The sequence below is a fragment of the Lissotriton helveticus genome, chromosome 5_1 (assembly GCF_964261635.1).
Source record: "Lissotriton helveticus chromosome 5_1, aLisHel1.1, whole genome shotgun sequence".
NCBI lineage: Eukaryota > Metazoa > Chordata > Amphibia > Caudata > Salamandridae > Lissotriton > Lissotriton helveticus.
The window spans coordinates 317,392,922-317,420,582 of NC_136065.1; the positions used below are offsets into that span (position 1 = coordinate 317,392,922).

At 47.0% G+C, this 27,661-nt stretch overlaps 1 protein-coding gene across 3 annotated transcripts in view; it reads left to right on the forward strand.

Moving 5' to 3' along the window:
• The window catches only part of LOC144754495 (tyrosine-protein phosphatase non-receptor type 11-like), a 376,140-nt gene that overhangs the window by 343,976 nt on the left and 4,503 nt on the right, over positions 1-27,661 (forward strand). For all 3 annotated transcript variants that reach the window (XM_078642364.1, XM_078642361.1, XM_078642363.1), the window contains exons 13-15: positions 6,406-6,557; positions 8,966-9,084; positions 16,346-16,466. In XM_078642364.1, coding sequence (XP_078498490.1) covers positions 6,406-6,557; positions 8,966-9,084; positions 16,346-16,430 — 356 coding nt within the window. In that variant the 3' untranslated portion in view covers positions 16,431-16,466. The remainder of the gene's footprint in view (positions 1-6,405; positions 6,558-8,965; positions 9,085-16,345; positions 16,467-27,661) is intronic.

Sequence of the window (27,661 nt, forward strand, 5' to 3'; positions counted from 1 at the left end):
TAATGGGTGTTACAGGGGAGAACTGTAGTGGGAGACTTGTAAACGTTCAGGCGTGATTGCACCCCACATGCTTTCTAGGGTCCTTCCTGGGCATCAGGAGATGTCTCTAGTTTTTGACTGCATTTTTGGTGAATGCTGTTTGATCCTAGGAGAAGGCACCGGTGGCTATCCATTACCAGAATTGTTTATACCTGATGTATGAGGTTCATTACACGAGTACTGCTAGGGACCACCACGGACAGCATTCTTAGAGCACCCCAGGTCTGAATGAAACCATCCCCATCCCCGGTACCTGTGATATGTTTTGCAACTAGCAATCTGTGCACTGCACTGTGACTTAGCCAGTCTGCCTCGAATCAACTAAATGACTGTGACGAGTTCACTGACCTGACCCATAATTTGATTATTTGCTAGGAAAAGCCAGCAGTAACCCTACAATTTCTGAATATTTACAGAAACACCCAACCAGTCCCCATTATGGCTATCATTGACGATAGGACTTAATTTTCTTAAAAAATCAAGGACCTAGCAAGTAAACGCTGTAAATATGTTTGGGGCACATCTCGTCTCAGAAGATGCTAGCCTGTATCTTTTTACAGGTGTGCACCGACTACCTTAGGACACACAAGAATAGGGCTCACAGCAGCAGCCAGCGGTGTTGCTGTGATCATCAGAGAATTGTGTGCCTGGTAGGAAACCTGGATGTACGGCAGATCAGGTTCGTGGCAAATGAGAAATGGTACCCAACTCAATTATAACAATCTACCTGATAAAAGCACACCAAAACCATTTACAAAAAGAATAACAGCAGCGTAAAATACTTAGTCAAAAAGAAAATCCCAGCGCTGATCCTGTGCCAGTGAACTGGTATTCAAAACGTTTGTGCAAGGGAATAAATACACATTGAAATTGCTGTCATAGTATGCCAGAGATGCTCATGTCCTGAAATGCTCGGATGCTGCCATCATAAGGATGGTGTTAAAATCCAAGTTGTGCTTAAATTTGAAATTATTAGGGTGTTACTCATTTAAAGTATCTTCCTTTGGTTCTACTCCAGTAGACAAGTGTGCCACACAAACACTGTTACGGATGAAGCATGCTAGAATTGTGGTCATTATGGCAGCCTGTCGGGTGCTGCTGGCATACACCAGGCCTTTGGTTCGATGTGCCTGGTGCACTGCTCAAGGTGCCATTGGGGTGCATTTCATTGAACCCGAGATATTGCTGCTCTTTGGCCAGGGCGGGTGTTGCGTGCTTCTGAATGTGCTGCTTGTTGCCAGACTGCTGTGGCTATTGCGCTGCGCTGTGGCTCGCGCTCGCTTTTTTAAATAATTACCTGTTTAGTATTTATGTTTATTTGTGTTCTTTGGCCCTGATTTTAATAGCGTCATTGCTGCGACCCACCCTGGCCCTCACAGCATTATAAAACAAAATCAAACACCGCTACTTAGCGGGTCCGGGCTCCCGGGTTTCTCTAGTCACGTGACCATTTTGTGACGACGCCATCTTGGGAAGGCTGGTTCCTTCCTGCTGGGGGTTAGCGCGCTAGCGCTTGTTCCGCCTACCGCCTACTTAAGGTGAGCTTCCTTGTGGGGTCAGCCTGGAGAAGGTGACCACCGCGTTTTTGCTTAGAGCAATCTATTGCGCTGCGCTGTGGCTCGCGCTCGCTTTTTTAAATAATTACCTGTTTAGTATTTATGTTTATTTGTGTTCTTTGGCCCTGATTTTAATAGCGTCATTGCTGCGACCCACCCTGGCCCTCACAGCATTATAAAACAAAATCAAACACCGCTACTTAGCGGGTCCGGGCTCCCGGGTTTCTCTAGTCACGTGACCATTTCGTGACGACGCCATCTTGGGAAGGCTGGTTCCTTCCTGCTGGGGGTTAGCGCGCTAGCGCTTGTTCCGCCTACCGCCTACTTAAGGTGAGCTTCCTTGTGGGGTCAGCCTGGAGAAGGTGACCACCGCGTTTTTGCTTAGAGCAATCTATTGCGCTGCGCTGTGGCTCGCGCTCGCTTTTTTAAATAATTACCTGTTTAGTATTTATGTTTATTTGTGTTCTTTGGCCCTGATTTTAATAGCGTCATTGCTGCGACCCACCCTGGCCCTCACAGCATTATAAAACAAAATCAAACACCGCTACTTAGCGGGTCCGGGCTCCCGGGTTTCTCTAGTCACGTGACCATTTCGTGACGACGCCATCTTGGGAAGGCTGGTTCCTTCCTGCTGGGGGTTAGCGCGCTAGCGCTTGTTCCGCCTACCGCCTACTTAATGCTCGCTTCTGACGTAGCGGTCTAGCATAGCGGTCGCGCCTTCGCTACGCCGGAGTCTCGCCAGAGTCCTGCCTGTCTGCGCCCGTCAGCGTCCCGGAGGCGGGCGGAGCGGCGGGTGGGATTCTTCCTACAGGGATGTGTCCCCCTGGGACCCCCGCCTTGCGCTATTCCCCTAGCGAACTTCGCTCATTCTATCCTCATGGCTCTGGCTGTCGCACTGTTTTCCCTGGCCGTTACCATGGGAAATCCCGTTGCCCGGGTTGTGGCTGGCGCCCGACCCGCTCGCTCTTTTTACGGCCGAGCAATAACATCTCTAGTATGGGCTTCGGGTGCATGCTATTGAACACCAGGTCAGCTTGCAAACATGCGCAGGACATCTATGAGCTTCTCGATATAGATAAACCACTATGTCTCATGCTTACTGAGACATGGTGGGGTGACTCTTCTAACCCTGACGTCGCTTTGGCAATCCCGCCTGATTACAACATCTTCAGAAAGGATAGAGCCAAGGGAAGGGGAGGTGGAGTAGCGCTAGTGGTCCGGAAAGGAACCCCCTGTGAGATCCTGCCAGCTATTGACATCCGAGGCTCGGAGACCCTAGCCTTCTCTATCACTCTTTCGCCCCACCAATCCTTTAAGGGACTGCTCGTATATAGGCCACCTGGTACTCCCGGCACCTTCTTTGAAGATCTGGATACGGTGCTGGTGGAGTTGGCCCTGAAAGCCGAACATTTCATCGTGGCTGGCGATTTTAACTTCCGGATGGATGATTCATCCGACCCGGCTGCCGCCAAACTCTCGGAGGCGCTGACCCCGCTGGGGCTCATCCCCTACTTTCAGGAGCCTACGCATGAGAAGGGGCATACCCTTGACCAGGTCTTCTCGTCTGTCCCTCTCGAGGGTATAGAGATCACTCCTGTCCTATGGTCTGACCACTTTCTTGCCAAATTTGTGATCAAGGGCATAGTTAAATCAGTGCCTATCCAGGCACATCAACAGGGTCGTGTCCATAGGGCTTTCCATCGAGTAACCCCGGAGATGCTGGCCCAGGCAGCTGAGGCCCACCCCTGCCTTCTTTCAGGTGATCTAGACAGGGATCTGCAGACCATGCAAGACTGGTTAGTGGACAGGCTAAACGATCTTGCCCCGGAAGTAACATCTCGCCCGACACCGAAACGGGTCTCTGCGCCTTGGTTTACCGCTGCACTGTCGGCTACGCGGCAGCAGTGCAAGGTAGCCGAAAGAGCCTGGCGGGCACAATATGACACTGTTGCCAAGTTGACATACCAAACGGTGGTTAAGGCTTATCACCGGGACATCCGCCTGGAGAAAAAAGCTTATCTAGCCAGGAGAATTGATGCTGCCTCCAACTCCTGCAAGGAGATTTTCTCCATTGTGAGAGAATTCACCTCACCTTGGTCTAACACCTCGGACCAAAAACCATCTGGTACCTGGGCCACGGACCTTGCTGACTTCTTCACGAGCAAGATCCAACGCATCCAGGAGTCATTCCTGGTACCAGCGTCTGCGGGCCAGACTGAGCCCGACATCACCACACTGCCACAGGCCGGGCCAGGGGCGACGTTGAGTGTGTTTCCCCCAATCTCTGCTCTGGACTCCCTGGCTCTCATGGGCAATTTAAAATCGGGTTCTCCCCTTGACCCATGTCCTGCTAAATTTCTAGCGAAAGTCGCGGAGGTGATCAACCCGCTGGCTAATCCACTCTTAAATCTTTCGCTGAGGCTCGGTGTGGTCCCGCGAACCTGGAAGCAGGCGATGGTGATTCCCTTGCTCAAAAAACCTGGTCTAGACCCGAAGGCCCCTGTTAATTATAGGCCTATCTCTCTGCTGCCGGCCCTCACGAAGATTCTGGATAAGCACGTCCATGGCGTGCTCTCCAACTTTCTTGAATCTAATGAGATCCTGCATGCCACCCAATCGGGCTTTCGTCCCCATCTCAGTACTGAGACAGCGCTCCTGGAGGTCTCGGAAACCATTAAAGGGGTTCTGGACTCTGGGGGCAAAGTCATGCTGGTGATGTTAGACCTGTCGGCGGCGTTCGACACCGTTCCACATGATGGTCTTCTCGCTAGACTTTTCGAGATAGGCTTACGGGGGACGGTGTTCGACTGGTTTTCCTCTTTCCTAGCCGGCCGCCGGCAATCGATCTGGGCCCCGCCTGATTCCGCCGTGATGCCGCCTCTGGGAGTCGGGGTCCCTCAGGGCTCTATTTTGAGCCCGACCCTCTTTAACATCATTATGACCCCTTTGGCGGCGTTGGTGGAGTCGCATGGTGCCCAGATCGTATCCTACGCGGACGACACCCAGCTCCTCTTCTCTTGTAAGAGAGGAGGCGACTTTGATGGGGAGAGTATTCGGGATTGCCTTGGGGCTGTTTTTCATTGGTTCCATCTAAACAGCCTTAAGTGCAATTCCGACAAGTCCGAAGTACTTTTCTTTGGGTGCGACACAGAGCCAGATTGGCAGACCTGGTGGCCACTGGATATGTTCCCTCCGTCCTGCTCCTCTCAGGTTGCTAAGAATCTGGGGGTGAAGATGGATAACAGGCTTACCTTGAAATCCCAGATCCTGGGGGTGTCGGGCATTTGCTTTGGCATCCTCAGGATGCTGCGGAGGTTCCTTCCTCTGTTATCCGTGGAACATAGGACGCTGACAGTCCAGGCTCTGATTGGGTCCAGGTTGGATTATTCCAACGTTCTTTACCTGGGCCTTCCAGAGTACTTGCTGCAGCGGCTTCAAGTGGTACAGAACGCCGCTGCCAGGGCAATCTTTGGCCTTGGTAGGCGCTCCAGGGCCTCGGGCTTGCTGGCAACTTTACATTGGCTTCCTATCCGCAAGAGGATCGCCTTTAAGGCGCTGACCTTGGCCTACAAAGCTCTTCACAAGGAGGGAGCCAAGTACCTCCAAAAGAGGCTGGTCTTTTATCATCCGACCAGGTCTCTGAGGTCGGAAGCCCTGTACCTTGCTGTTGTCCCCCGGGTAAAGAAAGCGCGCCTCGGAGGCCGCTCTTTTGGACTGTTGGCATCTCAGTTGTGGAACTCTTTACCACTGGCCCTGCGGGGAGCCACCAGTCTACTGGCTTTTAGGAAAGGCCTTAAAACTTGGCTGTTCACTCAGTAGCCGGTCTTCCGTGAATCTTTGGCCCACTCTTCTGTTAGTTTTTTTATCTGGTGTTATGTTAGTATGTTGCAGTTTTGTCTCTTTCTCCAATAAAGCGCCGGGACACTCTCTTTGAGTAGCCGCGCGCTATAGAAATAAACAATTAACATAACATAACATAACATAACTGCTGCCTTATATACTTCCAGAGTGAGGCCTAGTGTGATGTTTAGTTTTAAGTTGATGCCAGTGGTGGCCCTTAACGATGCTCTGTAGTAAAGTGATTACAGCAAACAAATGATGGACGGAATGCTGACAATGCAAACATTCTCCCCCAGTCAAAAGATCTGGGTTAAATCCATTGTTCTTTTGCCACTACGCCACCCCAGTTTGGACCCAGCCATATGCAAATCAGTCTTGACCCTGTGCCCCATGGGAACAGTCCAGACAGAACTGCCAGGCCAGGTCCTCCCTGTACTGGAAACAAGCATCCTGGGACCTGTTTACCTGTAGTAAAGTGAAGCAGCATTGGACCATCACTGGCAACACTCTGGGGGCACCGTTGGCAGCTTGTCGTGTTTAGAAGGCACCGCCAAATGTCTTGCCTAATTCCAAGTTGCAGCACCAGGAGCTTGGCAGGCAGAGGAGAAGTGCTCAATGCATTTGGTGCTGTTGTGATGTTGCCCAGGTGTCTGCCCTGTGCCAGGCACAGCACATATTGTGCAGTCTTGGTATCAGGACAAGAAGCTTCTTTATATAGTGAACCATCTGCTTTGTGTACATTTCCTCCATGATTGGCGTGTGTACCATGAGTCTATACAAAGACTTCACCATGGCACATCCTGCTTTTGGTTCCACCCTTCTAAGCTGATACTCAGAGATAAGGGCACATACAAGAAGGCCCACCAGTAATTTACCGCCAGCCTATCGAACTCTCCTGGCCTCCGCCTCACCGGCCAGTAAGCTCTGCCATTGACCCTCATGCCCTGGTTTTTTTCCACCTTTCCCCCAGGTTTGGACTGCGACATTGACATACCCAAAACTATCCAGACTGTGCGGCGGCAGCGGTCAGGCATGGTGCAAACAGAAGCACAGTACAAATTCATCTATATGGCTGTGCAGCAGTACATTGAAACTATGCAGCAGCGGCTTGAGCAAGAGCAGGTGAGTTGTATGTCTTCCAGCTATTCTTATATTCTAGTCGAGGACTACCCTACGGGTCTATCTGCAGGGGTGGCTCTAGCCCTAGTGGCGCCCGGTGTGACAGTGTTTGTTTGCGCCCACGTGACCACCTACTCCAACGATTCCCTCTCTACAACCTTGTAACAGGGCCCCTCAGGCCTCCATAACCACTCTCTCTCACATGCATTTGTTTTGTTTTATAGTGCCACTCATACCAGTGTACAGGTCAGAGCACTTAACATCACACAGTCAATACACAGAGGCAATACGTGTGTAAATCAGTAATGGGAAATGTTACATAAAACAGAGGATTACAATGTGTAGGAGTCACACGTCATCCATACTGAATGGGCAGTATAGTTTGAGTGCTTTGTCTGGGAAAGAACAAACTCGGAATTTAAAACTTAATACCATGGTTGAGGTTTCTCTTCAATAATAACATTGACTTCTACCCAAGTGAACCCTTTTTGCAACATTAGGATAATCAAAGACTGGGGAGAAAATCATAATGCGCTAATCTATACCTTGCAGTTTACATGCAGATCTTTAATTACAGTTAACAGCTCATTGTTCTATATCAGGATTTTAATTTATAAACTACTGCAAGTAACAAAAGGATCTCTCTGACAAAAGCAGTAACCCACAGAATATTTACATGATTTGCACTTTGTGTTCTGCATGGTGCACGGTCTTTGCAGCAGGCATATTAACCCTCTGCGCTTCCTTATGATGAGTCAAAATGTCCACTAGCCAAAACTTCGATCCCTCTCGAGGAAGAACAATATTCACCAGAGTTATCTTGACATTGTTATTGTTCCCTGAAAATTGCTGGAGGCCTGGAACGAGGCAGCAGGTGCTTTTAAAACTGATATGTTTGCCAAGACAGCAACCTCTACCTCCTCCCTCCCCCACTCCCCCCCCCCCCACCCCCAAAACACTGGTCGCACCACTCCAGAGCCGGCCGGGTCTGTATGTTCTCAGGCACTGGTTTCGCTCACTGCGCTTCCAGAAGCCAATGCTTCACGCACTGTAAGTGGAAGCATCACTTTCGACTGAAGATCTATGACTGATGAATCTTAAACTGTTTTGCATTTCCTCCTTTCTTTCGAACCACAAGAAGATCCCAGAAAAAAATTGGAAAAATGTAGGACTCTTGTAAAGTGTTTGTTTTTGGAAGAATTGTCTTAAGTTCTGATAATGTAGAGTGGATCAAAGTTCTGCTGAAGCTCCGGTAGGGATGAAGGGGTTACAATTAAGACTATAGAAGAGACACTACTTTACTTCATGGTTTTTTCTTATACTCCCTCCAGCACCCCATTTAAATACAAGCCAAGCTTTGAAGCACCCAGTTAGGACTCTTAGTTTTTAGTCACTTGATTTCTGAGTGCAGTGGGTTTCTGACTCTTGTGTATGTTTGTTTAATATAAATGCGTCATCAAGTAATGTTTAAATCTAATGTTTAGTCACACTGGTAATAATCCTCTTCAGTAATAGTCCATTATTCATATAACAATCTTGCATATCTGATGAACTGGACATTTCTGACTGAGGCTGACTCCGAATCTATGCCCATAGTTCACCCGGGCTGACCCAGAGTCAGCCTTAGCCTGTGTGCGCTCAGACTGACACTTCATCAGTGCCACGGAGGAGCCCGGTACTACTGAGACCCTCTGTCCAGTCGGGTTAAGGATGAGCCGCAGGAGGGCCTTTAGTCTGCACCAACACAGACCAGCGCCAATACGGTCTCCTGCAAAACCAGTACCTCTACCTCAGAGATGCACAGGCTGACTCATCTTCTTTGCCATAGACCATCCAGGCAAACCCTGTAAGTCGGAGTTGGGTTTATAAAGTTGGTTTAATTTTCTGCTTGTGAAGTACACAGGTCAACCGAGAATCTCTGTCTGGGAATCCCTAACTAACCCAGCGTCTGTGGAAAGGCTGTGACTTAACCGATCATCTGCTTGGGAGGTCTCATGCCTACCCATTGGCCCCATTATCGCTGCCTGTGAGGGCCAAAGTTGACCCATTATCTCTACCTGAGCAGGCCATAGTGGGTCAAGAGCATCTGCCTGGGAGGGCCCTGGCTTTCTCATCTGTCTGTGAGGCCCTTGCAACCCACGCAGCTGTGGGAGGACCCAGACTTCAAGCCCCATCATCTCTGTCAGGGAGGGCTCAAGCTGACCCATTATCTCTGCCTGGGAGTGACATGGGGGGCCAATCATCTGACTGTGTTATGCCTTGGAAGACCCAAATGGGTCTGGGAGAGCTAGTGTCAGAACAGAGTGAGCATTTTGTAATAAGGGATCATATAGGCTGATAAGAGAACACTCATTTTGCTCGAATAATTATTGTCCACCAAAGAGTTTAATATTTCTTTTTCTTGCTTATAGATGAATACTAGGAAGGAAAGAGAGTACACCAATATCCAGTACACGCCATCAGAGAAAGGAAAGACGAAACCACTACCGCCACCTGTCAGGACACAGCCGTCCGTCCGGACGCAGCCCACGTAAGCACATTTATTTTTATTTTGAAAGTTTTATATAGCGCGAACAAGATCTTTGCAGATAACAGAGCGCTTTACACAGGCAGGTGGAAGGGTAGGGGAACAAGGGGGCATAGTAGGGAGGTAGATCATAAAGTTCATGTACATAGCAAAAATATTACGTATAGTACAGGTATGAGGTAGCAAGGCATAGTTGGAGCGTAGGTCATCAAAACGATGTAAATAATACAGAAATAGAGAAAAAACTGATATGAGGGAGCAAAGGATCTAAGCACTTTAGACTAATATAAGTCAAAACACACGTGCATAGGCATATATAGGCTATATCATAATAAAATACTGGTAATACTGTTCGACGCAATGTAAATCAAACGAATTGTTCAAGTGTATTTAGCCATAAGGATATTTTTGACTTCTTTCTTAAAAAGAAGGGAGGAGGAGATGAGCCTCGTTTCAGGAGGAAGTGCGTTCCAGATCCTGGGCGCCATTCCAGAGAAGGAGCGTTTGTAAGTTTTTTCCTTCCGGAATCTTCGCGGTTTCAGCAGAAGATTGTTTGTGCTCCTGGTAGTTCTGGACCCTCCGGAAATTGTCAACTTATGAGTGAGGTAGCTGGGTGATTTCAGGTGTATAGCCTTGTGCGTCATGCAGGCAATTTTCAGCTGTATTCTGGCTTCAAGAGGCAGCCAGTTCAAGGATTTGAAGTCAGGGGAGATATGTGAATGTTTTTTTGATCCAGTGATGAGTCTTGCTGCCGCATTTAGTGACACTCTGAAGGGTGCAGTTGTCGTTAGGGGGAGGCCGCAGAGGGCCACGCTGCCGTAGTCTATGCGAGGGATGACTAGTGCTTGTACTGCTGTTTGGAAGTCTTTTGCTGGGAGGAAGAGTTTCAGTTTCCTCAAGTTATTTATTTGGAAGTTCGCCCCCTTAGTAGCTTTGCTGATACGTTGCTGCATGTTAAGGTTGGTGTCAAGTGTTATGCCTAAGGATTTTGCTGAGTCCACGATGGTCGGTTGGACATTGAGTGCTGTTAGGTGCTTAAGCCAAGTTTGTGCGGAAGATCTTTTCGTGGGAGGTGAGATTAGGAGGAACTCAGTCTTCATAGCATTGAGTTTAAGGTGGTTATCGGCCAGCCAAGATTGGGTGCTTCTGATCGTTCAATTCAGACTCAGGATGTCTTTGGGGGATTGTAACTTGAGATATATTTGAGTGTCATCGGCGTACATGTGAAAGTGTACATTGGATGCTTGTAGCAGGGTGGTGAGAGGTTCCATAACTAGGTTGAACAAAGTAGGGGATTGGCAGGATCCTTGAGGGACACCTAACGATACCGATACTGGGGAAGACATCAGGTTTTTGCTCTTGAAATTTTGAGACCTGTTGTGTAGAAAGGAGGTGAACCAGCGAAGCACAGTCCCAGAGAAGCCCATTCTTGTCTTTAGGAGTTAGAGTAAGTTCTCATGTTTCACTGTGTCGAATGCTGAAGAGAGATCAAGAAGGATGAGGAGGCAGGTATTATTTTGATCTAAGATTTGGATGGCGTCGTCAATTATGTGAGTCATAGCGGTTTCAGTGCTGTGCCCTGCTCGGAAGCCTGATTGGTGTGGGTTGAGGAGATCAAACTGCTCTATGTGCTTTGTCATTTGTAGTTGGACGCATTTTTCTAAAAGTTTGGCGAGAGTGGGAATGTTGGTAATCGGACGGTAGTTGTTTAGATCAGTGGGGTCGGCTGTTGGTTTCTTCAGTAAAGGTGTAACTTGTCCAACTTTGAGGGAGTCCGGGATGGTTCCTTGTTGTAGTGAGCTATTAATAATTTTACTGGTCCCTTCAGAGCACCTGCTTTGGCTGAAGCACTGCAAGATATTTTGCCATTACTGGAGCTTTTTGTTGACCCCAGTACTAGGAATAGCAAGGACAAAAAAATGACCCTATTGTGATCCGCGGGTTGAGCTGTGTGTGGGTCCCTTTACTAGAATAGCAGGGGTTATGCCAACCAGCACTAAGAAACTTTTGTATTGCTGTGTATGACTCAGAATACTTGAAAAATATTGGGTTCTGGTGACCGGATGAGTGTGTATTCTTTAGGCTATTTTATTTAAGTGGTTCAATAGTAGTCGGAGATGCAGGTCTGGATTGAACTAGAACCGGGGTCTCCAACTGGTGGATTGGCAGCCTCTGGTAGCTTACCAGTACCCTGGAAGCTTCTTCCAGAAGTTCAGCACAGAATGTAATTCAGAGGGTCTAGCCACATTGAAGAAGGCAGCACTACACATCTCCGGATCCGGTGAGTGGTTGTCATCCAAACCAACGGCTGAACTTGTAACATTACTACCCCTCTCCACACACAATTATACAAAGTAACCTGAAGGTCCATCACGTTTCAAGGCCCACTCCATCAGTTGTACAACTTGTGTGTAAAAGGTAAGATGTCTTTAAGTGTTTTTACCCAAAATGAAGATGTCATATTTAATAGACAAAAATGTGTGTTTTGAAAAAAATATGCTGATGTTTGAAACAAAAGGATTGAAAATCCAAAACATTTTTAAGCAGCTGTTTGAATGATAATTCATTGTGTGTTTGGTAGATTTATAGCTGTTATTATTTCCTTCATGCCAGCGGCCAACTGCTCCTGTGGCTGTGTTTCATTAGTGAAGTGAAGGCTTCTTATATTGATAAAGCTCATCCCGACATTATTATTGCAGCTTTACGCATTAAGGTAGTTAGGGTTCTATCCCAAATTAACTGTTAACTATCATTCTTTCAGTACATTGTATCCAGAATATTGACAAACACAACATCATGAAGTTAAGTATGTATAGGAAAGTATAGTTACATTTATATTTTAACTTACAGCAGCTGGGCAGGGTCCTGGAACAGAGTCTACACACCTTACAACTCCATGCTTGGAGATTGGGTGGTGACAGACAGTCAAGTCATTTTGGCACCCAGAGACGCCCCTCTACTAAAACCATCTATGCAGGACACTGGGAGAATCGTGTTTGTATTCTTCCCAACACATCCAGCCTTTCCAAGCCGTCACATGTGCTGCTTTTTTGTTTAACTTTAGCCCAGCAAGGCCTTTCTATGGCAACCAATACATGTATTGTTTGGGCCTTAATAGCTTTTTTTCTTTATCCTAACCTGATCAGACTTCTCTGTTCAAGTACCTGCTGTGATGCGTTTTTCTGAAAGGGCTGGCCCATATGTTTCCACTCAAACCATGTGTGATGCCCCCGTGGGCCCTAGATCTGGTTCCCACATGCCTGATGTGCACTCCATTCAAGCCAATGCACAGCTGCCCGCTTCGATTGCCTACGTTGGAGACCGTGTTGCTCATAGTGATAACATCCGCCCCGCCGTGAGCAAGCTGTAAGCACGCTCTGACCAGGGGTTTGGAGGGGTTCATACCCAGAGCAAGCCATCTGGTGGTTAGCTGCAGTAAACATACATCTAGTAAGGATTTTACAAATTCCTTACAGGGTTTTATCATTAAAGAGGCAGCAATACTGTCTAGCAAGGAGATGGTCTGGCCCAGCTGACTGATCTTAGCTCAGAAGAATTCTCATTGATCAGAAGCTGCTCTCATTATAGAAAAGTTTGGAGACCCCTGCCTTGGAGCCCTATCACGACCCCGGGATGTAGTGCCGCCTTTCTATTTGCTTGACCACCCTTCTTTTAGCTAGCTGCAAGCCCGGCACTATACGCCTTTGAACATATAGGACTAACCGGACACTCGCTTTGTGTGTTACTGCGGCAGTATACAGCTGTGTGTTACTGTGGCAGTGTACGGTTGTGTGTTACTGTGGCAGTGTACGGTTGTGTGTTACTGTGGCAGTGTACGGTTGTGTGTGTGTTACTGTGGCAGTGTACGGTTGTGTGTTACTGTGGCAGTGTACGGTTGTGTGTTACTGTGGCAGTGTACGGTTGTGTGTTACTGTGGCAGTGTACGGTTGTGTGTTACTGTGGCAGTGTACGGTTGTGTGTTACTGTGGCAGTGTACGGTTGTGTGTTACTGTGGCAGTATACGGCTGTGTGTTACTGTGGCAGTATACGGTGGTGCGTTACTGTGGCAGTATACGGCTGTGTGTTACTGTGGCAGTATACGGCTGTGTGTTACTGTGGCAGTATACGGTTGTGTGTTACTGTGGCAGTATACGGTTGTGTGTTACTGTGGCAGTATACGGTTGTGTGTTACTGTGGCAGTATACGGTTGTGTGTTACTGTGGCAGTATACGGTTGTGTGTTACTGTGGCAGTATACGGTTGTTGTTACTGTGGCAGTATACGGTTGTGTGTTACTGTGGCAGTATACGGTGGTGCGTTACTGTGGCAGTATACGGTTGTGTGTTACTGTGGCAGTATACTGTTGTGTGTTACTGTGGCAGTATATGGTTGTGTGTTACTGTGGCAGTATATGGTTGTGTGTTACTGTGGCAGTATACGGTTGTGTGTTACTGTGGCAGTATACGGTTGTGTGTTACTGTGGCAGTATACGGTTGTGTGTTACTGTGGCAGTATACGGTGGTGCGTTACTGTGGCAGTATATGGTTGTGTGTTACTGTGGCAGTATATGGTTGTGTGTTACTGTGGCAGTATACGGTTGTGCGTTACTGTGGCAGTATACTGTTGTGCGTTACTGTGGCAGTATACGGTTGTGCGTTACTGTGGCAGTATACGGTTGTGTGTTACTGTGGCAGTATACGGTTGTGTGTTACTGTGGCAGTATACGGTTGTGTGTTACTGTGGCAGTATACGGTTGTGTGTTACTGTGGCAGTATACGGTTGTGTGTTACTGTGGCAGTATACGGTTGTGTGTTACTGTGGCAGTATACGGCTGTGTGTTACTGTGGCAGTATACGGTTGTGTGTTACTGTGGCTGTATACGGCTGTGTGTTACTGTGGCAGTATACGGTTGTGTGTTACTGTGGCAGTACTCAAGTTCCTCAGTTAGAACTGATTGCCTTAGCCGGGTCCCACAACAGGGCTCCCAGATTACTGTATGCAAACTTCACTTCTTGCCTGCTTGGTCTCCCTTTGTGCATTCACCTAGACGCCCCACTAGTGTATCCCCACAATACTGCCACCTATGTAATACCTGCATTCTATAACTTTGTAGACCATTTCTGCGGTCCCTGTAGCTAGGTGCCCAGTACGTCCCACTCAGTGCAGCTAGAGCCCATTGTGTGCCCAAGTCGACATGCCTTGCAGAGGGCACACGAAATGCCTACCTCAGTTGCCCCTACATCGAGGTCTCTCGTGCATACTGCCTCCGTGTGCAGACAGATCATTCTATACACCTACTTCCGTGGCCCTGGCGCGCCCTTTCTGTCCAGTGTTATTTATACCCATCGATGCGATCCCTCGTACACAGGCGCGGCATCATTAAATCTCCACAGTATACCAGTACTTTATCCACTAGGGGGCAGCAGAACGCTTTAGTCACAGGCACCGGCGCCTCTTCCCAAGATGGCACACCCATTAAACAGCTCATCTTTTCTGTCAGCGTTCCAGAGCGCTTAACAACAGGTCACACGTTCTGTTTCAACGGATTTAGCAGAGTTTATTTATGATGGAAAGCGGGTGTGGTACTTCCATGTTTATGTAACGATTCTATAATGCAATTTGGACAAAAACTGAAACGTGTTATTTTTGCCCCTTGCTGTAGAACTGGCAGCACCACCTATAATTGCTGGGGACATTGCTTAATCCACCTTTCTATAATTGTAATTGGATGCTTAATATAGCTTTTATTGCCAAACTCTCACATCTCCATCCTAATAAAAGTGTGTATAATGCAAAGAAACGAGACTGACTGCCTCGATGGGAGGCTGTGTGGGCCCCAGAGTACTTGTACCGATGACTTTCAGTTTCCATGAAGGTACCTGCACTGGAGGGATGCTTTCACTCACTGATCTGTCTTTCTGACTTTCTCTCGTTAAAGCTGCCACCTAGTGTATTATCTAAAGCTAGTAAATGAGGGATAGATAGCCCAGTGGACGCCCGAAGCCTTGTTCCGAAGGGAGAGTCCCTGGTTTTCAGAATAGGCCTATATTGGCGAGGAGGGTTCATCAAAACCCTAGGTAGTTTCTTGAGCGTCGATTCTCCGAAGCACCGGGGTAGTGGAAGGGAAGTGACGCACCTTTTGGGATCCTGATGGCATCATAGGGTGACTCGTGTCCCATTCTTAGCGCACAGCTTCTTTTTTGCTGTGGGGAGGCTGGGGACAGGCAAGAAGTGGAAAGTACATAAAGTAAACCGGCATTTTGAGCAATTAAATCCAAATAACCCTTTCGAGACTCTTCCCAATTCTATCCCTCCTTGGCTCACCCTAAACGTTATTTTAATATCATGACCTCCCAAACAACTCTGCTAAATTCTTCCCTCACCGATCCCTCCTTTACTCATCCCAACACTCGTTTTACTACTATGATCTCCCTAATCCATTTTTAGAGATTCTTTCCTCCTCCATCTCTCTTTATACTCATCCTGAACCTCATCTTACTATTATGATCTCCCAATAAACACTTTCTATACTCTTCCCTCTTCTATCCCTCCACTATCCTTTTCAATCCAACTAACAGACTCACATGTCCACTGCTCAAATTAACTCAAATTTCATTATAGTAATTCCCCACTAATCCTGTTAGGAGCTAATTATCAGACCCTGTCCGGTCTTCATCAACCCCGTTTCTCACTCAAGTACTGTAGCTCTGTTAAGTTTTTGTGCCTTTAAGAATAAATGGAAGAGAAAGAAGTAATCTGAGAAAAGGGATGCGAAAGAGCCTGCGCCTAACGCCCATATTATAAGTTCAGGGCTAAATTTCGATCTCCGTGCCAACAAAAGTTTGTGCAGGGATTGGAATGACATGTTATGTGATAATCATCACAACCTCCGAGTTTTCTGTTACAGATTCTGGCAGGTCAACATTTATCAGTGGAAGGGGCTCAGAAAAAAAGGCACAACATTCATAATTAGGTCTTTTTAAAATATATTGCTCATCGAATGCCTAATTTCTTAGTTAAAAACTCTGAATAGGATGTATTTACCACACATGGTAAATAACTCATCCTGAGGTAATGGTATTTACCACGTGTGGTAAACATCGCAACTTTTTTTCCCCATTATGTATTTAGGGGCTAAATTGGTAGGGTTGACAAGTATGTATATATGGTTTTCCCAAGTGCAAGTGTAGAATTGTGTCATGGAAGCATGGCAATCAACCGTGTAATGCATACATATTATGAAGAATCTTCTGGTTTCTTTGAAGGGTTAACGAAGACTCTGCAGGGGTGTACGAAAATCTGAACATACTGAGCACCAAGGATTCTGGAGTGAGCAGTACTGGGCGGTAGTAGTTCGCCTGCTTGGAAGTAGCAAGGAGTGTACAGGTAAGGCTAATGAACGCACTGTTTTTCCAAGTTATTAGTGTGTCATGGGGTGTTTTTATATATTTCTGATGTGCTGTGGTGTAGTGTTGTGATCTTTCATGTAGCTGTGGGTTTGAGACGCTTGACGTGGTGTAGTATGTGTTGTGTGTTATGGTATGTGCGGATTTGAGTAAGTAAAGTAAAGTCCACATTTGTAAAGCGCACAATCACCCGTAAGGGTCTCTAGGCGCTGGGGGGCCGTCGGGAAGATTAAGCGAGCTATTGCCCAGAGTCACATGGTGCTGGGCTTACCTGCCGCCGGAGCCGGGGATCGAACCGTGGTCCCCAGATTCCAGCGTCAGTCGCCCTGGCCGCGGCGCCACACCTCTTAAAGTAATACTCGCGCAGTAAAGAATAAATTCCATTTTAAATCATTTAAAGTGTGCAAGTTGTTAATCTGTCACTACTCAATAAACATGAAAGAGACCTACCCATTTTGAAATGTGTGCATGTATATGTGTGTGTGTGTGTGTGTGTGCATATGTTGCACTGTTTATAACTTCACATATTACAGCGCTCATGACGTCTTTGATGACATCACTTATAACCTTTCAAATGTCATCATTCATGACTTCACTGGTGACACCATAGTCCTATACAGTGTACAGTATAGAGTTACTGAGTGTAAGATGGAGACTGGAGAGCAGGTAGTAGGGGGCAGAGTCAGTAAACTGCTAAAAGAGATCAGGCTGCTCTGGGTTGGTCACTAAAAAAAATTAAAGGCAGCAGTTAAAGTGACGTTCTAGTTAGATGTTGAAATGAGTTAAAAGCTGTTTCTAACAAAAAAAACTGAAATTCAGTTATAGTGCAGTGAACTAACTATAACTTGTCCCCCGCCATGAACTGCTTTTAACCCCACATATTCCATCTTTCATAACATGTTACATTACATCATCGATGACTTTACTATTTACATTATCGAAGCTACTGCTCCTCAAATTACTTTATAAGCCCCTTGATCCTTGTAGGAAAAAAGTAGGTAGTAAGGGGCCCACAAATCTATACATTATAGATTGACTATATGTGTATGTGTGAATGTCCACAATAGAAACAGTGTAGGACTGGAGACAAGTCTGATTGACTATGTTAATAGTTATATGGTGCACAGTTTAACTACAACTAAACTTTTCATTTAAACAAGGTAGAAACTGAGTGCAATTAGTGTCCTGTTGCCAAAATATGTGAGAAAAACTAAAGCTCATCCTCGCAATTAATTATTAACCTATAGATTTCTGTGCACCTGCTGGTAGTATGCCCGGATGCATGCCACAGGTAAATCTGGGGGCATGTAAGCATCCCTTATTGATATTTCTTTTGTAGTTCCAGGCTGTTTGGAGACCAGGCAGACTCCACTTTGGAGCGGTTCAAGGATAGTCATGCTATGGCCCGCTCCTTAGGTTTATTATACCTGACCTGCCGGTTCCACCAACAATACCGGACATTCCGAGGTTACTATAGACTTCTGCAAGATAGGCCATATGAGCCTGTTCAGCAGCCCATTCAGACCTTTCGTGTCTCTAGTGGACATGGCCGTGGCAGGATATGGGGTCACCAGCAGGGTCAGACTTTGTATTCCTCCATCTCCGCCGCTGCCAAGCTACTCTATTTCCCAACTTCAGGCGTCATCGGCAGACAGGGGGCGGGATGCACTCTTACCAGCCGAGCTGTCCTGTAGTTACCTCAGAACAGTGGGTCCTGCAAGTTGTTTGTCAAGGTTACACTCTTCCCTTTCAGTCAAACACCCCCTCTAGTTCCTCTGCTTTTTGCAGAGCCCTCAGCAGAACATGCTTCTATCTTTGCCAAAGAAGTTCAGTCTTTGCTGGCCAAAGAAGTGAAAGAGTCCCTGAGAAGAGGATGGGCACAAGTGCATTCTTTTTACTTCTTCCTGTCCAAGAAGACAAAGGGCTCAGGCCAATTTTGGATCTTCAGTTCTTGAACATCGGGCGGACAAATTCAAGATGTTGACTCTAGACCAGGTACTCTCTACCACACATCGTTGGGATTGGAGTGGTCTTGGACTTGCAGAACGCGTATGTTCATATACCTATTTTGAAGTACCAGAAGTCTTTCCTCAGCTTCTTTGTGGGGTAGGAACACTTGCATGCCTCCTCCTGCTTTTTGATCTTACCTCGACCCCTCAAGCATTTACAACTGTGATGACTGTTGTCACAGCTTGTTTTTGCAATCAGGGATACACATATTCCCAGACCTTGAGGACTGGCTGTTGAAGGCAAGCTGTTATCATTCAGTCGCAGACAACCATCATTCTACTTTTTCTCTTGGGTGTTGCCACCAAAAAGCTGAAAATCTAAATCTTACCAGTGCAGAGAATTCCATTGAAAAGGGGTTGTTCTGGGCAAAGAAGAATTAAAAGCCATACTGAAAGAGCAGCAATTCCAGGACATTCAGGGTATGATCCTCATGATTCTGGCTTAGTTGTGTGTTCTGTCACCGACAGTTCTGAGGCTTCTTTGCCTCCTTACCTTAGGCCGTCTGCTAGTGCATCCTGCCCATTAGCACATATGGGCTCTGCAGTAGAACCTAGACCTTCAGTGGGCTCAGCACTGCGCTTGTTCCCCAGGACCTTCAATGGTGGATGAAGTATACCACCCTGAACTGCAACAGACCATTCTCCCTGCTTCATCCAAAGCTCACATTGGTGACGGACGCACCATGCCTGGATAGGGTGGAGATCGCAGGGCTTTTGGTCTTCAATGAAGCAGCGGCACCACATAAATCTTCTAGAGCTGCATGCTATTTAGATGGCGCTAAAGGCTATCCTGCCTTCCATCAAGGACACACCTGTTCAGGTTCTGGTGGACAACACGACTGCCACATGTTATGCAAGCAGTAAGGTGGGTTGGGTTCTTCTGTGTTGTGCCTGGAAGCGATGTGACTCTGGCGCTGGGTGGAACTTCAAGCGATTTCCCTGACTGTCAACCACCTAGCAGGCTTCCTGAATGTTTGTGTGGGTGACTTGAGCAGATACCACAGACCACAAGCGGCATCTGCACCCACCAGGAGGTAATTCAAAACAGTAGTGTGGGCCTAGGGAGATATTTTCACTACTGCAAAACACTCAATCAGAAGCTTTTCGTGCTACGTGGGAGATTCATTCTGCCTTCTGTGGAATTCCAGTCTTTGATGCTACTCTGAAGAACTTAAAGGGGGACTGGGCCAGCTTATCCTGACTTGGCTTTGAGAGTCTGGTATTTCAAGCTGCCAAGTCTGGACATTAGCCCTGCTATCAATCTGTCTCTTAAGGAAGGCCTTCTGTGCCAACAACAGCAACAAGGCTGTGTTCACCACCTGAATCTCCATTGCCTACACTTTCATGTGTGGAAACCGCTGGTGAACGTGCGCTATATAAATAATTTTAAATTCAATTCAATTCAAATTGAGTGGCAACAGCTCAGTCACCTACCTGTGCAAGTGGTGAATGTCTGCAACCCCTACACCTGGAGGATACTACAATTGTACCTTGAGCGAACCAGGGATTTGCATTCTAATGAATGATTCCTATATTTGTGTGCTAATATTGCCATCTCAGCAGGTGCTTAAGCCAGTAGAGCTAAATGAATAACTTCTGCATAAACTTGTGCATTACTATGCCTTGCAAAGGGTGAATAAAAATGCTAAAGATTTACAACAAAAAACCCATAAACAATTCTAAAAGCACTAACTCTAATGCTGCGAGACCTATTGCATTTCCAATGCTTGTTTATAGAAGGCAACTGGCAAGTGCACACTGGCACAGGTGAAGGGTGTGTTACACATATGGGTTGCGTCATGCAAGTTACATGGCAGGCAAGTTCTGAACAAACTACCATACAAGCAGATTCTATTTGCACAACTATGTGGGGTGGTACCCACAGGTTGATGAAAATAGGGGATAGCTTGTATGCTAAAAGTAATGGCATCACCAGAAAGGTAGTTGGATTCTTGGGCTACATAAATTGGCCAATTACCATTTGCTATAGGACACAAGAATGTGAAGCTCGTACAAGAGGTGTATGCCTCTGATGAGACAAACATTTTAATGGAGCTAGACATGGTCATGAAACACCTTCTTTGAGGCATATGAGCTGTAGATCATATGCTTTTGCATAGATCACCATTTAGTGTTGGGTCCGGATGTTTGCACTTTGTTTTTCTTCGAAGAAGTCTTTCCAGTCATGAGGTGATAGTGCGCATTGGCATCAACTGCATTGTTAGATTGTTTTTTTCCGCCAACTGGTTCGGATGTGAATTGTTGCTCTTCCAGTTAGGGACTGTTTCTTCGGGCCCCCTTTGACACACAATCCACTACCCTCGATGGTATCATTTATCGATCTTGTTTCCCATTCTCTGCGTATCGCTTGCTCTAGAAAACCTTCGATTGGAACATTCGTGGAAGGCCGTTGGGCCTACCCGCACCGGGATCAGTAGCAGCTGATGGAACGGATTCCATTCAGGTTATGCCCAGGGTGTCACGCTAAGTTCCCGCACATCGACTTGCACGAAGTGTGCAACCTTTGCCTATCCCTGGAACACTACAAGAAAGACTGCTACGCGTGTCAGTCGTTTCAGTCGAAGAAATCCCTACATGATAGTCTGGCTCGACGTCACAACATGTACCATCAAAGCGGCTCTGCTCTGGTCCTCCTCGGAAAAGAGTCCGAACACGAAGCATTGCAAGTGCAGGAAGCCGAAATGGCGGAGGAGCTCGTCTCCGTATCCTACGCCGACTCTGATGACGGAGACCTGACACCGGGACAACGGATAGTGAGGAAAGGGACTTCTTTCACATACCATCTCCTTTATAAGAAAAAGGCTCTGGTCCCTCCTCTGCCTTTGGGCCAAGGTCTGCACCGAGAAAAGGTTTCGAGCACCCTGCCTTCGGGCACAGCAACAGCCTTCCGGCTCGGGCTCTACCCGTCCCTACGCCGGTGCTGACCCTAAGCCTTTGACGTCGAAAGCGAAACACCTTCTGGTTTCTGTGCCACCGTTGCGTAAACCTAAATCTTCAGAGCCCGAAAACTTCAGAGCCGAAACTTTTGACACCAAAACCAGCATCTAAAGAAAGTACCGTAAATAAAGAGCCTCAGATTGAAAATCCACCGGATCCGAAACAGAAGGAAATAGTTATTCATCACTAAACTGGTCATATTCATGCCAAACTTCCTGAAAAGAGGAAAATGGGCTTACCAGAGGACTACCACATTCTTTTAAAGAAGAAAAATGTGGCCACTAACCCTTCTCCTTATATTTCACCTTCACCCATTCATGAAGAATTGCTTTTTACACCTACATATTCCCCTACATCACCATTACCTGACCACAGGATTCAGTGGATGGGGATATAGATGACTATGCCCCACAGGATGCATCATGATCCATGGGATCATTACAATGTCCCTCAACCAGATAATGACCCTGACTTATATCCATCCAGACCTTCGCCTCTAGATGTTAATATTGGGTACATTGAGCTCCTTGATAGGGCCACACAATATAATGGATAGAGCTTCATAAGGAGTGTTTAGAGGAGGATATTTTGTTGGAGACGCCGAGTACATCTCAAAGTGCTACACAAACATTACCAATGTTAAAGGCGATGCTCAAACACACTGAGGATATCTTTAAAGTCCCTGTGAGAGCTAGGATCATCACTCCCATGGTAGATAAGAAATACAGAGCTGCACCTAATGACCCTGTGTATATCAAAGGCCAGACTCGCTGGTCGTTCCCAATGCTCATAAGAGACCTAACTCTCAAACAGGGGATGCCCCTGCCTCCTGATAATGAGTCCAAATTAGTAGATGCTTCGGGAAAAAGGTTAGCCTCACCAGTAACTAATAATTGGTGCATTGCCAATGCCCAAGCATTGTTGGCAAGTTACGATAGAGCTCATTATGACGAACTCGAAAAGCTCATTGAATTCCTTCCGGATAAGCATAAGACTAAAGCCAGTGACTTTATTCAAGAAGGAAAATTAATAACTAATACCTCTATCAGGTGTGCATTAGATCAGGCAGATACAGCAGCTTGGGCAGTAAACACTAGTGTACTACTCTGGAGATCGGCTTGGCTAAGGATTTCAGGGTGCAAGCCTGAAGTACAAGCCTCTAATCTTAATCAACCTATTGATAAAGAGCATCTTTTCGGCCCAGCTGTAGATGCATCACTAGAAAAGATGAAAAAAGATACCGAAGTTGCTAAATCCATGGGAGCCTTACAATCACCTTCTAACAGGTGCTCATTCTATACGGCTCCAAAACTGTATCTACAGAGAATCCCGGCTCCTCTTACAAGGGCAACAATCAATCGCCCTCTTCAAGAGGTTATTTTAGAGGAGGATATAGAGGAAATAACGGCAAGAGAAGGGGCTGAGGTAATTCAACACACACCTCCCCTGCAAAGAACAAGCAGCAACTTATTTCCCATACACACCGATCATTCCACTCCTGTCGGGGGACGCCTTTCACAATTTCTACCCATCTGGAATATGATTACATCAGACAAATGTATTCTACAAATTATCCAATCTGGTTATTGCCTGGAGCTTACAAGCACTCCACCGAATATTCCTCCAAGTTTGCCCCTCATGTCACAAGAACATCTCACCCTTCTAAAGCAAGAGGTTCTTTCTCTGTTGCAAAAGGGGGCAATATAACCAGTCCCTTTACAATACCAAGGAACAGGAGTGGACTCCCTCTACTTACTAATTCCAAAAAAGGGCAGCTTTTTCAGGCCTATATTAGACTTCGGAGAACTAAATCTATACATTCAGTCGGACCAATTTCATATGGTAACACTCCAACAGGTGCCTCCTCTCCTTCAGCAAGGCGACTTTCTATCCACTCTGGATTTAAAGGACGCTTATTTCCATATTCCTATACACCCTACACACCGCAAATACCTCAGGTTTGTGGTAGCAGGCCAACATTATCAATTCAAAGACCTTCCCTTCGAAGTGACAACCGCTCCCAGGGTTTTCACAAAATGTTTGGCAATAGTCGCAGCCCACCTGAGAAGACAACAGGTTCACCTCTTCCCATACTTGGATGACTGGCTCATAAAGGCCAGTTCGCACAACAGCTGTCTGCGTCACACACACAAGAATGTGCAACTCCTTCACCAACTAGGATTTACAGTAAATCAGACCAAATCCCACCTCCAACCATCCATGTCTCAAGACTATCTAGGAGCTACTATAGACATACCCAACTCCAGCCAGAATCAGAAATATTCAAAACCCAATGTCTCAGTTTCAGCCTCAACACTCTTCACCAGCTCGAGTGTTCATGCAATTACTGGAAATTATGGTGTCTTGCATTTTCATAGTTCCCTACGCAAGACTTCAGATGCGTCCTCTACAGGAATGCTTAGCACGTCAGTGGAACCAGGCTCAAGGTCAGTTATCAGATATAGTGTTGGTAGACGGCTGCACCCTTCGCTCTGTGCAGTGGTGGAACACACAAAACCTTTTGAAAGGGCGGCCCTTCAATGACCGGGTTCCACAGATAATACTAACAGCAGAAGCATCACTGACAGGTTGGGGAGCGCATCGCCAAACCCACACAATTCAAGGCATGTGGAGCTCCCAACAAAAACAGCTTCATATAAATCCTCTAGAAAGGCATTTCAAGATCAACTAGTATGCAAGACTGTACTAATTCGTCTGGACACCATGACAGCCATGTACTACATACATAAAATGGGGGAGGGGGATGACACTCCCTCCAACTGACCCACCTAGTACCGGACATCTAGCAGAACACCTCCCAGGAATAGACAATCAGATGGCAGATCTGCTAAGTCGTCAGACACAGCAAAATCGCAAACGGGAACTACATCCGCAAGTTCTCTTCCCATTCTTTTGAATGTAGGGCTTCCGAGACATAGACCTGTTCGCCACTCATCTAAACGCAAAATGCCCAAAGTTCGCGTCCGGGTATCCACACCCATTGTCCAAAGGCCAAAGGCAATGCACTATGGATTAACTGGTCAGGGATATTTGCTTACGCTTTTCTGCCTCTCCCGCTCCTTCCATTAGTGGTTCGGAAACTCAAACAAGCATCCGTGACACTAATCCTAGTTGCTCCCACATGGGCACGTCAACCATGGTTCACAACACTATTGGAACTCTCGGTAGTTCCTTATTAAAAACTACGTCTTACACCCAATCTCCTCACACAGAGCCATGGAGAGATAAGACACCCAGACCAGTCACCTCGATCTGGCACCTGAAGTCCTAGAGTTTGTCTATCTTAATTTATTGCCTGACTGTATGAATATTATCACGGAAGCTAGACGTTCTACCACAAGAGCCTGCTATGCAGAAAAGTGGAAGCGGTTTGTAATTTACCATAATAACCACATCAACCCGCTTGATGCTTCTGTCCAAAACATTATATTCTATATGTTACATCCACAACGTTCCAATTTAGCATACACGTCCATACGTTTACATCTAGCTGCTACAGCCGGATATCTCCAAAATAGACAACAACTATCTCTTTTTAGAGTGACTGTCATTAAATTGTTTATGGAGGGACTCAAGAGTTATTCCCCCGAAACATCCATTTGCTCCAGTGTGGAATCTCAACATTGTTCTCACCAGACTAATGGGTCCATCCTTTGAGCCATTGCACAGATGTGAACTGCAATTTCCGACATGGAAAGTTGCTTTCCTAGTGGCTATTACATCACTAGGAAGAGTTGGTGAACTTCAGGCATTAACTATAGAAGAACCTTTTTTACAAATGCATCAGCACAAAGTAGTTCTACGGACCAATCCTAAATTCATTCCCAAAGTCATTTTTGCTTTTCATATCAATCAATCTGTTGAGTTGCCTGTGTTCTTCCCTCATCCAGATTCAGTAGCAGAACGTGCACTACACCCATTTGATGTGAAAAGAGCATTGCTTTATTACATTGAAAGGACAAAACATTTCCGTAACACAAATCTGCTTTTTGTAGCTTTTGCTCCACCACACAGAGGCAATCCTATATCAAAATCTGGTATTGCAGTGTGGATAGTCCAGTGCATTGAAATATGCTAAGCAAAGGCTAAACCAACATTAACAGTTCCCCCTAGAGCACACTCTACACGCAAACTGGGGGTTTCTATGGCATTCCTAGGAAATATACCCATAGATGATATATGCAAATCTGCAACATGGTCTACACCTCACACATTCACACATTACTTTGTGGGTGTATTTGCAGCACAGCAGTTTTACATACACTATTTCAGACTACTGCAATAACTACAGGTTAGCCACCCCTTTGGCAGATAACTGCTATGTAGTCTGTGCAAAAGCATATGATCTACAGCTCCTATGCTTGGAACGGAAAATGCTACTTACCCAGTATGCATCTGTTCTTGGCAATTTAGAGCTGTAGAGTCATATGCGCGTGCCCGCTACCTGTTGCAGTAACATCTTACTTAGATACATGCAATCATGGACATCTCCTTCTTACTACTCTTACTAACTCCATCATCACCCTCTGCGGGAAAACAATCTTACAATGGAGTCGATGCCCATGCGCACTAACACCGAAATGAGGAGTCACCTACCTCGTGACTGGAAAGACTTCTACGAAGAAAATCAAAGTGCCAACATCCGAACTAAACACTAGATGGCGATCTATGCAAAAGCAAATTACTCTACAGCTCTATATGCCAAGAACAGATGCATACTGGGTAAGTAGCATTTTTCATGGATGTGCCAACCAGCTCTTGGTCATTGAGGTCATGGTCTTTGAGATTCTCCCCTACCATATTCTCACTGCAGTCATGAGTGGCACTTGAAGGGAAAAATGACCAACTTCTTATGAGGCTTCTCCTCTCTGAAGTTGATTCTCTGCCTCCTGATTTAATAATTGTTTGTTTGATTTCTATGTTTTCGCCAAGCAGAGGAAAAATGTGAATCTCTAAGAAACAGGTTAGTATTAGATTCCTTACCTTAGAATATCCCCAGGCGTCAGACTGGATCTGGAAAATTTTGCGTAGCAGTACCCCTGCACGTCGGTAGGCGTCGTCTGTGGCTCCACGTCCGTCGTTGGCGCCGGGATGAAGTCGCCGGAGTACTTAGACGCCGCCCTCGCGCGCTGACGTCAGTTCTTCTTTTTACCGCGCCGGTCCGGAGAAAGTGGTACCCGTTAGTCACTTTTTGACTAAGCTTTTTCGATCCTTTTTCGATCCGTTTCGAGTCGTGTGACTCCATCGGTGCCGGTAGGGATGCCCGGGTTCAAGCCCTGTGCCGACTGCAACCGACTGATGTCAGTTACCGACCCCCACCGCTGGTGCCTACATTGCCTGGGGCCCGACCACGATGACAAGTCGTGCCCCGACTGTCGGGCATTGACGTCGAAGGCTAGGCGGGAGCGGTCCCGTAAGCGCCTCGAGCTCCGGCATTCAGCCCTGTGCCGCTCGAGGTCCCGGTCTGGAAGGAGGTTGAGGGACCGGTCGCGGGGCCGGAGTCATCACAGCTTGGCGAATCAACACCACCCGTCGGGCTACAAGTCCTCCGATAAGAGGCACAAGAAGACGAAGAGGCGACATGGCTCTTCTGCCTGAGTGCCCGGAGGGAGCCCGGGCGAAACTCGCTCAAGCCCTTGCAGAGGGACGGGACGCAGCGCGGTACTCTATCAGATGTAGACTGGATACCACGGACTCGCTAGGAAGAGCAATTTCCACGTCTGTGGTGGTTCGCCGCCACGCCTGGCTGAGGTCCGCCAACTTTTCGGCCGATGTCCAAAACACCCTTATGGACATGCCGTTCGATGGCAGCCACATCTTCGGTGGCAAGGTAGATCATGCGCTGGAACGCTTTAAGGACTCCAGGGCTACGGACATGTCCTTAGGCCTGTCGGCCCCGCACCAGCAATATTCTGCCCAGCGCTCCTTTCGTGGCCACGAAGGGGTGCTCCCACACGTCCTGCCAGCCACGGGCCGCAGACTAATATTCAGCGCGGTGGCGGACGTGGTTACCGTCACAGCGGTAACAGGGGGACAACGGCGCGGCCAGTCCACATCCACCCCCGCAGCATCCGCCTCAAAGCCTTCCTAGTCAGAGCTTTCCGGCCCATTTGACGCGAGTGGGGGGGGGGGGCAGGGTTCGCCATCACCTCCTCCACTGGCGCTCCATCACATCGGACAGGTGGGT